This window comes from Gavialis gangeticus, unplaced genomic scaffold (genome assembly GCF_001723915.1).
Source record: "Gavialis gangeticus isolate Ggan-Ray unplaced genomic scaffold, GavGan_comp1, whole genome shotgun sequence".
Taxonomy (NCBI): domain Eukaryota; kingdom Metazoa; phylum Chordata; order Crocodylia; family Gavialidae; genus Gavialis; species Gavialis gangeticus.
The window spans coordinates 14918219-14930411 of NW_017729003.1; the positions used below are offsets into that span (position 1 = coordinate 14918219).

Consider the following 12193-nt stretch of genomic DNA (forward strand, 5'->3'; position numbering starts at 1 on the left):
CAAGGTTGAATGGTTATAAACTCCTCCAAGACCGTTTCAGGCTGGACATAAGGAAGAACTTCTTTGCTGCCTGAGCCCCCAAGGTCTGGAATAACCTGCCATTGGAGGTGGTTCAAGCACCTACTTTGAACACCTTCAAGAGAAATTTTGATGTTTATCTTGCTGGGATCCTATGACCCCAGCTGACTTCCTGCCCCTGGGGCAGAGGGCTGGACTCGATGATCTTCTGAGGTCCCTTCCAGTCCTAATGTCTGTGAAATCTATGAAACCTGCAGGAATGGTAGCCTTTTCAGAGGGCATGAAGCCTGCCAAGTTTCAAGGAGATGGGTGCAGGGAGTTTGGGGAAATTGCACCCCAAAGTCTTGAAAGCAAAACTCATGTCACGTGTACATGTCAAGCCACAGTGGGGTCAAAACTGCAGGCGTGCTAGCCCCTGCTGAGGCCACAAAGCCTGCCAAGTTTCAAGGAGATAGGTGCAGGGGTTTGGGGGAAACTGTACCTCAAGCTGCAGACAAGCAAAACTCATGACAAAGGTGACATTGTGTGTGTTAAGGTGCAGCAGGGTGAAAGCTGCTGGCCTGCTAACCCCTGCTGAGGCCACAAACTCTGCCAGCTTTCAGGGAGATAGGTGTAGGGGTTCTGGGGCCCTGCATCCCTAGCTGCTGACAGGCAAAACTTGTGACATGGGTGCATGTGCAACTGCTGCCTCTCAGGCAGCAGGACTGAAGATCCCCCATCACTTGCCACCATAGACCTGGGGGTAATAATTGACCGCATTTCCAGCAAAACTAGCCCCCTGCATCAAGCAGGACAGACAACTGGGGGTCAGGTGACCCCAGCAAGGTGACTGTCCAGTCTCCTCTTGAAGATCTCCAGGGTAGGTGATCTGGAGGGAGCTTATTCCACAGTCTGGACACCCTAGTTGTGAAATAGCTTTTCCTAATGTTGAGCCTGAAACCATCTTCTAGGAGTTTGTGACCATTACTTCTAGTTTTCCCCAAGGGTGCCCTGGTGAACAGTTGTTCACTGAACCCTAGATGTACACTTCTGATGTAGCGGTTAGCTGCTACCAAAGTCCCCTGTCAGCCTTCTCTTTTTCAGGCTGAAGCGTCCCAGGTCCCTCAGCCTTTCCTCATATGGCTTGCCATGCAAGTCTCTGATCACATGGGTAGCCCTTCTCTGGACTCTCTCAAGCTTTACCACGTCCTTGTTAAAGTGCGGAGCCCAGAACTGGATACAGTACTCCAGCTGTGGTCTCACCAATGCCAAGCAGAGCAGGAGAATCACTTCTTTGCAATGGTTTTGCTGGAGATGCATCAGTTGATGCATGCTGGGGTATTGTTGGCCCTGCTGGCTACGGTGTTGCACTGCTGGCTCATGTTCATACTGTAGTCAATTATTACCCCCAGGTGTGTGGTGGCAAGTGATGGGAGATCTTCAGTCCTGCTGCCTGGTGAGGCAGCAGTTGCACAAGCACCTATGTCAAGAGTGTTGCCTGTCAGGTGCAGTGGGGTCCTGTACCCCTGGCTGCTATCTCCTTGACAGCTGGTAGGCTTTGTGGCCACAAAAGGGCCTAGTAGCCAGGCCTGCAGTAGTTTCCACCCCCCGTGCTCCAAGACAGACAGACACAGTTACACAAGCACCCATGACACAAGTTTTGCCTGTCAGTAGCTAGAGGTGCAGGGCCCCAGAACCACTGCACCTATCTTCTTGGAACTTAGCAGGCTTCGTGGCCTCAGCAGGGGCTAGCATGCCTGCAGTTTTGACCTTGATGTGGCTTAACTCATAAATGTGACAAAAGTTTTGCTTTCAAGACTTTGGGGTGCAGTTCCTCCGAACCCCCTATACCTATCTCCTTGAAACTTGGCAGGCCTCAGAAGAGGCCAACATTCTTGCAAATTTCATCCAAATCAGGCCAGAAATGACAAAGTTATAGGCTGTTTTGACCTTCCCCATTATATCCTATGGTCGAAACTGTTTCAACGGAACGGAATGGGCCAGCTGTTTTGACTCTAAACAGAAGTTGAAATGGAACACTGTTCTGTCAAAATGGAATGCTGCCATTTTGCATAGCCCTAATGTACATAACTGCAGCATACAGGCAGCCAGGAATGCAGCACCGCAGCTTGGAGAGCAGTGTCCTGCCAGTAAGTCTTGGGAGGGGGGCCTGAGGGAAACAGGGCAGATGACACTGAGGGAGAGTGGGGCAGGGGCAGGTGCTGCCCAGCCAGGATGGTGGATGTGACCCTGGGGCAGGGCACGGAGGAGCAAAAGATGGCTCATTCAGGGGGGACAGCTCCCCACTGCTCTGTACACCCCCAAGGGAGGCATGTGCCCCTCTGGATTTGTCCACGGGGCAAGGGCAGGCTGCCTGCTGTGGACTTGGGGCCAGGGGCTACGCTGGCCTCTTCCCACTGGCGGAGTGAACTGGGGCTGTGCTCAGGGCAGGCAAAGGAAGGGTGGGGCTCAGCTGCATGGGGTGAAGGGGAAGTTTGGGGTGGCCATAGCCGCCCCCCCCAAAACCTCTCCCTAGTGCCACTGCTGCTGCCGCCACCTACCCTGTGCACCTGAGTCCGCCCTGCTCCCACCCATTCTGAGCACAGCCCCTGGTCCCGAACCTGCAGCGGGCAGCCCATCTTCACCCTGTGCACAATTCTTAGTCTGGGTCCTGTAAGATCCTTTTAAGGGTGTTGTAGAGTATAACACAATATTGTTAGGTTTGCAAGCACCTGCATAATTCACAAGATACAGCTAGAGATTTTTTAGTAGTAATCTATAACATCAGAAGAAATGCTTTAATGTTAGATTTTCAGACTTCTCTGCAATGAAAGAACTGCTCTGTTATCTTTCTGTAGTTAAACATATAAGAACTAATATTTTTGGAGGGATGTCTACACAAGCCTAGAAAGAATGAGCATTAATGTTCTAAAACTGCCTTTTTTCCAGTATTGGTACCCATGAGTATAGATATTCCTGTATTACTATAGGAAGAGCAAAATACATTTTGCTTCAGTCCTTTTCCCCCTTAGCTTTGCACACATTTTAAAACCACTCTTCAGCAGTAAACAAGCCAGAACCAGACTTTTCTAGAAAAAATGAGCTGAATACTATTTGAGGGTGGAGGGGAAAATCACTATTGAAAATGTCCAAGTAGTAAGGTAGAATGTACTAAATACTGTATCTGCTTTCACTTGCTAGAAGTTAACATTCCTTCATCCCAGCTACATAAAAGCCTTCTCAGTAATGCCAAGCCTGCTTTGAGAAGTCATTTCAGATCTTGTGTGTGTAAACATTCTAGACACTGAATGTTAAGATTTACAGATTGGACATTATCTTCCAATCTTGCCACTAATGACAGGTTTTTATAAAAGCAAAGAAAACTAAGTACTTCAAGTGTTTACAAACCTCAAAATAGCTTTAGTTCAGTATCTTTTATTCATGACTAAGTAACAGAAGCTAGGTTTATGAAGTAAAGCAGTATCACTTTATTGGACCAACTGAATAAATATTACTTTGCCTCACAAACTTTGCTTCTTGCCAACTCCTTGTACCATCATGGCTATGACTGAAAACAGGCATCGGCAAAATGTTGCAAGGTGCTAAGTTGCTCATGACTGTTTCTTACAGCAAAAAAATAAAATAAGAATCTTGTTAAAGGCACCCCTGCTTCATTCCATAAAGTCTGCAGTGATAAAGGAGAAGTTATTTTATTCACCTTCCAAAAACACTTAATTTCTTTAAGTGCAAGGAGTGTGCGTAGTCTCAAGAACAGAAACAAAAACCCAAATCAGGGGCACCTATAGCATCAACAGTTATTCTGGATGCAGGTACTTAGTAAGCTCTAGTAGTCTCCCAAGTGTGAAAAAGCATTAAGTGATTCACTTTGGATTACTATCATACTATTTGCTGTGTACTATTGCTTACCTGACTCCTGCCTATTTGGCTATAATTCTCTTCAGTCACCATCTTGATTACAAATGGACTATTTCACATTAGAAGTGTTACATATGAGTTATTATTGGTGATGATACACATGCATAACTGATCACAAGTTTTAAAGCTTAAAGTGATTATAGGAGCCAGCTTCTTTAAAAATGTTTAAACTCTGAACTCTCCTGGAGACCTCTAATATTAGTTAAGGCTTCCCAAGCAAGCCTGGTGCTGTAGAATAGTTCATTAAATGCATGGAAAACTCTTAAATGCTTCATAGTAACCTACTAGTTGTAATGGGTTAAAGACATTAAGGTGTCATTTGTACATCTAACAGCATTGAATACAGTAACTCTTTAGAGTATTCTTCAAGAGATGGTAGCAGCCTTTTCTTTTCCTCTTGAGAAGGATGAAGGGGAAAGCAGTCAAGGAAGATTTAATTTATTCTTTAAGACAGTGTCTTAATGCCACATCATTGTCAGCTAACTTGTGAAGCTTGGACCAATCTGACAAGAACGCTTTCTAGCAAAACACACTCCATTCTGTTATCTCCCACAATAAGACATTTATTACATGCATACAACACGTTACTAGCAAAACAGGTGACAAACTTTCAATACCCAAGATCACATTTGACAAGTTATAGGGAGGCATTGAGGACAAGCAACTAATTTGGAAGATCACACTGGCTGAGGAAGAAATGTAATACCTTTTTTCTTCATCACACATTGTGTTAAAGTGCCTTCAAACAATATGTTTCTGCACATCTTGTGTCATAAATGTACAAAAGCATTATACAAAGATGTGTCTGGGCTTTAGTAATTTAAGCAAGTATTCACTTTAACTCTTGCCTTCATTTGAGAGATGTTTGGATGGCAAATAATTTTACAAAACATGGTAAGCCTGAAAGGCCTTACACCTCAATAGAAGAGGAACTGCCAAATTTTCAGAAGATACCAATCATCATCAGTTACCCAGCTGCAAAAGCTACCTGTGCATTTTTTCAAAACCAAATTGAATGAGACCCTTAGATGTTTTTAAAAGTCCTTTACTCTTCTTATTGAATGTTTTGGGTATTTGTAAAATTAAGTTATAGTAAAACTGGATTTTTAATTAACTAGCCCCTCAACCCCTTTGTCTGAATTTTGTTCCTACAGAATGTTAAAATAAAAATTGCACTGTTTTAAGGTAATTTTGATGTGGATATTTTGATTGGTAGATTAAAAAAGAAAGTGTGCTAGTGTAGATTACTAAATAAAATACAAAATTGCAGAAGTAAATTCAGAGTTCTTAGAACAGTCAATACCAATCAATAAACCTATGTGTATATTTGGGGGGGAAAAAATCTAGCTTGACACAAAAAACAAATGGTAGCTATATTTTGCAAATTTTAGCCTCTACACCCATATTTTACTAATTTGCTGTAGGATTTTATCTGTATATACTTTTCCTGGAAGCCAACACAGAATAGGTTCTAACTACTGTACTTTACTTTTTCCCTTTAAACCAAATGCACTTTCAGTTCAGCATTCGGTTATGCCTTACTTAGTAAATTGGATCAGTGTTTAGAGGAGATACAGCACAACCACCTTTTAATTGAACCAATGGTATAACATCTTAAACCAACTATTTTTCAATATGCAATACATCTTTAGGAGTAGCTAGTATAAAAAGTATCAACATCAGTGGTTTGAATATAAAAATTTATTTAAAGTCAGAGTATGCAACAAATAAAACCTACAGAAAACAGATTTCCCCATCACAATCTGTCGCTTACCAAATAATAGTGTGAAAACACATTCCTTCAGTCATTATAAAGTTCTTAAAATACAAAAGAAATTTAATTTTGTAAGAAAGTCTAGTAGACCAGATACTGTTTCTTCCAGGATATTTTGCTGAAGCAAGGCTGTTCTTTAATACATTCCACGCCATCCACCACTACTCATACTGCCTTGTCCATAGTATCCACCGCTATTTCCACTGCCACGACCTATAAAAGGTACAAATATTAAAGTAATGTACTCATAGCTCGAAAAAGTGTTTGAAGGTTCTCAACCTATGCCTATGGATGAAATGGAGTTTAAAGTATATAAAATTGTAATGAAGTGCAAACTTTCCCTAAAACTGTATAAGATCCAAACTGTTAGGAGTCATATAGCTACATAATTATTAAACAAGTAAAATTATTAGAACAGTTAACAAACAAAACCCACTACTTACTATATCCACCTAAGCCATCAGGTGTTCCGTACCCTCCACTATAATTGCTACCCATTCCCATTCTGCCAACAGAGCCGTAACCTCCTTGATCTGAAAAATAAGAACAATACGTCATTAGAAACTTTATTTCCCTAAATAAGGAAGTAAGAAAGATCTGAATCCATACATACCCATTCCATCTCTGCCATAGCCTCCCATTCCAGAGCCACCTCCAGCAGTTGAATTCAGGAATAATTCAATGTATCGATGTTCTTTAAGAAAACAGAAGAATCAACTACTTATGACTTTATTTGAAAGGTTAGAAGACAAAACCTGAAATTCACTCGTTACCAGTTTGGGGGGAGGGGTGGGTAAAGAGTACGAGGCTACCACTAGTTGCTTAAACGGTTATGAGACTGAGTTGGTATCACCTGACCAATCCCTAGTAGGCTGTTTCTTCATGTTAATTTTGAAGACTGTCACAATTTACACCTTGGACAGTCTAAAAGACCAGGACTTAAAGCTTCTGGACTGAGATTTACTGGCAAGGCAGTGTAAGTAGACTTGAACTACTGCTGCTCATGTTTCCTTAAAAAGTATTCAAGCTTTCAGTATGGCATCTTTCATAAACATACTAGATCAAGCCACCAAAACAAAAGAAATGAGACCGGAGAATCAAATCCAAGCTTGCATGTCTGGACAGATTTTGGACACTACATCTTCAGATTCTGAAGAGCTCCCTCCACTAAACCTCAAGTTAGGGGGAAATCCAACTACATTAACAGCCCCTCAAGAGCTGTTTCTCCATACTCTCAAATGCAAGGCAGCCAAGCTGGCTGCTAGCTTCCATTTTTCACTGTCTGGATACCTCCAAAGTAGCAACTCTCATGAAAACTTACGCATGTGATTTTTATCTTTAGACATGGCAGCCACTGCATCTTCGTGTGTTACAAATTCCACATCTGCTTCTCCTGTTGCTCTTCCATCTGCTCCAATATCAATGTGAACTCTGATGGGATTCAGTGGTGAGAAAAACTAAAAGAAAAATGAACACTGAATTGCTTTCAGCTCACATTCAGATCATCTCAAATTAAAATTAGCAGTACTTTCCTCTGTATCAAAGTAACCCTCTTTTTGTATCCATATTTTTTATTAGTGAAACTATTTATATAGCAAATCAATACAAATGCAAGCATTCATCTTCTAAACTAGGACTTTAGAAAAAACTCACTGGTAGTATTAAATACAGAGTTGGCTAGGGTAACTAACTGACTTTTGGGTCTAATGTGCTTACCCTGTGTGTACACTATTTCTTTTCCCTAAAATATGATCAGATTACTCCCTCTTCAGAGGCAATAGTGTTCTGCATGAATACTACCCTGTACGTACATCAATAGTGGGCTTTATTCATGAACCTCACTTTACAAAAAACTTATCCATCTTACACAGGTACTAAGACTTAAATATCCCATTTATAAAAGAACAAGTAAACACAGAATGATAAATGGTTTTGCTGAGTTACAACAGAAAAAAAAGCAAAGAAAACAGGAACAGAACTATGGTCTCCTTAATCTAGTCCCTTCAACTCAACTTTTCCTCAAACATTATTTTAATGACACTTTAAAACACTGTTCATATGATATTTAATAAGCTAAACTAACTGAAGATTTTAGTGGTCCTGTGATCCATAGAAGCTTATATTTTCTGTAAACAGCTGTTAAGGACAATATTAGACTTTGTCGTCCACAGGACCAGCAGTCCGTTTACCCAGAAAAGCATGTCAGTAACACATGCTCAAATCTTAAGCAGGGTATGACACTCTTAATTTTAGCATACTTAGGCCCTATCCTGCAAACACTAATGGCATATTACGTTAAGTACATAAAGTAAAACTAGAAAAAAATAGTAGAAGGACAAATTTTGGGGGGCAAGGTATGGAACAATTTCCGTACTATGAGATTGAAGAGACCTAGCCTTTTCAGTTTGGATAAGGATATGGCTGAGGGAGTATAATAGGCACAAGCTAGTCAGGGAAAAGTTTAGGCTACACATACGGAAAAAAATACTTATTTTCTGTATGGGTAACCAAAATCTGGAACACACATCCAGCAGATATGGTGCAGTTGCCATCCCTAGCAGTGTTCAAGAGGAAGCTGGATAAGCACCTCATTAAGCTCGTTTGGGCCATTACCTCTTGCCCATGGCAGGGAACTGGACTTGATGATCTTAGAGGTCCCTTCTGGTCCTTCTTTCTATTATTCTATAAAGAAGGGGTCTATCAAAGGTAAATGCTGTAGAAAAAGTTGGGAGGTGTTATTTCCTACCCCTTAACACAAGAACTAGGGCACTTGATTAAATCATGAGACAACAGATTTAAAAATAAGGGATTTTACACAACATAATTAACACATGGAACATTGTGCCACAGGATGCTGTGAAAGCCAGTAGCATAACTGGATTTAAAAAGGAATTAAACATGCATGGATGATAAGTACATCAGGGACTATTACACCCAAGTTACTGATGTAACCTACTCATGACTGGGAAAGTATGATAGGATGGATCTCATTACACTTGTGTTGGGGACAGGATGTTGGTCTAGGCAGATCTTTGGTCTGACCTAGTGTAATAAATTCTTAGGTTCTCAAAAGTCTGAAGCTTTATAGCTTAATAAAGGTATTTCGATTGGGTAGGTGTTTGGTAAACTGTGAAACACTTATGAGCCAAATCACATTTGTTGCCTGTGCCATAAGGAAAGGAAGGGGTGCTGGCCCAGTTCCTTTCCTGGTGGCACAAGGCAACTAGTGTGATTTGACTCATAAGCATTTCCAAGTTTACCAAACACCTACCCAATCAAGATACCTTTATTAGGCTGTACTGCTGCAGACATTTTAGAACTTACAGAAAGGTTGTCTCACAGCAGCTTGCCTAGTTTTCCAGACATCTAATAAAACTTCTGTTTCTCTCTTCTACATTCCTTTCAATTTGTCACATTTCCTTGAAGTGGTGTGACCAGAACTGGACAGATTACTCCAGAGGCCTCAACAGTTGTGAACAAGGCAGAAAAATAACTTCCTGTGACAGAGCAATGTCATGGCTCACAAGGGCTTTAAAAAAAAAAAAAAAAGAGCAAGCAGTGAAGGGGCTGTAACTAATAGACACTAATATGTATCAGCTTTTTGGCTATAGGTAAACAAGACTAGGATTCCTACCACAAAAAGAAAAAGAAAAAAAGTTCCCATCAATAATGTGGTCCATGTGTGTTACAGTTATGCTCAGTGTTAACAGCATGTAATCAACTTGATAGGTTTCCATTGCTGAGCACACGCTGCTTTTGGCAGCAGTTGAATGACAGTATATTTAGTGAGATTTTCTTGTCTGCAATTATAAGATAAGTGTCTTCCTCCGCCCCACCCATGCCAACTGGGAGAAAAAAACCCTCATCTTGGAATTGAGTAGATATGCAAGATCAGCAGATGCAATAGAGGCTCCCAACTTTGATCCAGTTCAACATTTTATTTCCAGTTATGGTCACCTTTACATCCCAAAAGAATTGGGAGGACGGGGAGGGGAGACAGAAGGTTTTTCTTTTCTAACTTTATATGAGTCTCAACAGACAGAGAATTCCATTTTTTATTAGTATGGAAGCATTAAATGTCAAACACCTAAGAAAGGATTACAGAAAGGGGTAGAAAAAAGCTTGAGAACAATATGAATGTGAGTTACTTGCTGTTATCACCCACTGAAAGAGTTTGACAACTTTGTCTTCATGGCTGGGAAACTGGTGACTGCTAATCTGATGACAGCCTATTACAGTTTGATTATCTGTTGTTAGAAATAATGTCTGGGTTTTAGTTCTGCTCATAATGTCATTGTCTGCTACCAAGAAGATTCTAGTATTTTGAGAAGTTAGCATCTAATGATATTCAGAGGCTTCTAAGGGTGTCTTCATTACTTTGAGAAATGACAACCTTAAATGCTATTACTTTCATAAGACTTCACTTCCAAGATACTTAGTTGATTTTTTTTGCCATTCCAAGGGAAGCTGCATAAATCCCATGAAACTATTTGGCAAAACAGAACAAAAAGCTACAAAAATTTCATGTTAACGTTTGGTACAGAATACCAAAAGGAAAGCTACAGCATTACAACAGAATGCATTTTTTTCTTAAAAATACTTACATTAGCAATATCATTTTCTGTTGCTCGGAAAGGCAACCCTCTCATGTGAACAAAATGACCACCACCATGAAAACCTGAACCTGCATCTCCACCTCCACCATAGCCATGTCCTCCCATACCTGTAAAACAGTACACTTGAGAATCTCAAGAAAGGCTAGAGACACCCATTACCACTATTGGCTCCTGTTTTTAAAAGTGGATGTACTATGCAACTGCCTCTCTAGATTGGGACACAACTATATTTTCAGTGTAGCAAACACTAGTAACTTACGAGCATTAACCAGAACAATTCTGCTTTCCAGATACTTCTACTTTAACTGATTTATTAATCTATTTTATATGACCTGTTCTTTAACTATGCTCAAATAGAAGTTTTTTAAATGCTGATTTTACCTCTCCCATCTCTCATTCTGTCATCATAGCCATCGTTTCCATAGCCATAGTTATTATAGCCGCCATAATCATCAAAGCCACCATATCCTGTACAATTTAAAGAGAGCCATAATTATGTTCACAGAAATTCAATAGACAAAAATAAGTCTATAATTCCCACTTCAGTTAACTTAAACATGACCAATATAAACACAAATTCTCACTTTTAAGTGCTTAACATTTAGACACGCAAATTATTTTTTCCAACTTCTTCCCTCAAAACGTACTTCTATATATGTTTCCATACAATTTCTATTACCTTGTAATATTTTTGTGCCAGCACTTTCAATAACACTCATTGTTGGTATGTCAGTAAGAATCCAGTTATAAATATGTACTTTTTTCCAAACCTAGCAGGTACTGAAGTTAATGACATTTCTCCATTTCTTGACAAAAATGTCAGAAACATGAAACTGTCAACAGAACCTTTGTTCATTAGATACACATACCACCGTCATATCCACCACCTCCTCGACGCATTCTGTCATACATACTTCCACGCCCAGCTCCATAATAACCCCCTCTTCCTCCTATTGGTCTATCATATGGTCCAGGTCGTTGCTGTCCCATCATTCTTCTTGGTGGGTCATAGAATCCTCTGATTTCACTCTTACTACTTTTGAAGATTTCAATATATCTAAATAAAAAAGTATTTTCAAGATACAAATAAGAATACATGCACAAGCTGTTTGAAAATTACAATGGCTGCACTAAATTAGTTAACTGTCTTTCTAAAGCTAGATATACTCCAATAAATACGAACAAAGATACCATACAACTTAAGTCACCCAATAACCTTAAGATTCTTAAGCGTATCAATAGAAAGCTTTTATATTAGTAAATTTTACTGAGAGCGAATTCTGACTGTACAATTTAAATACAAGAGAAGTCTTTGTACTAAACTTGTACTTCTACTCTTCAAAAATAGCTGGCTATACTCATATTTATCACAGAATATCCTACACAAAAAAAAAAAATGAAACAAGATTCCGATTTTAGCAAACTACATAGTGTAATACTGTCTTCCCCCACCCCCCAAAAGCTACTGTATTTGCCAAGTTAAACTTAGGATCATAATTATAAACTCTTTAAAATAGTCAGTTAAATATTATGGTCCCCAACCCCCCCCAAAAAAAGCATTACTGACCCACAACCCCCAAAAATAAAGATTTAACACCATCCCAAACTCTCCATCCCCACCTGTGCCCTATTCTTTCCTTGTGTTTCCCCAGAGCATTTTCTGCTATCTCCTTTGAAGCAAACTGCACGAAGGCCTCCCCTGTGCTTCTCCCCTGGTAGTCCAGCGTCAATGTTATCCCATTTGGCACGATTTCCAACCCTTTAACCCAAGGACAAATAACCCCATCAAGGGGAACAGTGTTAAAGGCTGAAACATTCCCATCTGTAGCAAATACTTAAAAGCATGTCTAAACAATAACAAAAACAAATG

At 40.1% G+C, this 12193-nt stretch overlaps 1 protein-coding gene across 3 annotated transcripts in view; it reads right to left on the minus strand.

Annotated features, from left to right (window-relative positions):
- Nucleotides 1–5616: 5616 nt before the first annotated feature.
- Nucleotides 5617–12193, minus strand: part of HNRNPH3 (heterogeneous nuclear ribonucleoprotein H3) — an 18484-nt gene continuing 11907 nt past the window's right edge. The window contains exons 3-10 of one of the 3 annotated variants that reach the window (XM_019507868.1): nt 11944–12082; nt 11238–11380; nt 10705–10791; nt 10312–10430; nt 7029–7164; nt 6321–6401; nt 6151–6240; nt 5617–5920 (exon numbers count right to left, since the gene is read on the minus strand). In XM_019507868.1, the coding sequence (XP_019363413.1) occupies nt 5844–5920; nt 6151–6240; nt 6321–6401; nt 7029–7164; nt 10312–10430; nt 10705–10791; nt 11238–11380; nt 11944–12082 (872 nt within the window). In that variant the 3' untranslated portion in view covers nt 5617–5843. Of the gene's footprint in view, nt 5921–6150; nt 6241–6320; nt 6402–7028; nt 7165–10311; nt 10431–10704; nt 10792–11192; nt 11381–11943; nt 12083–12193 lie in introns of all 3 variants that reach the window. The other 2 variants (XM_019507867.1, XM_019507869.1) reach the window with 2 other exon arrangements.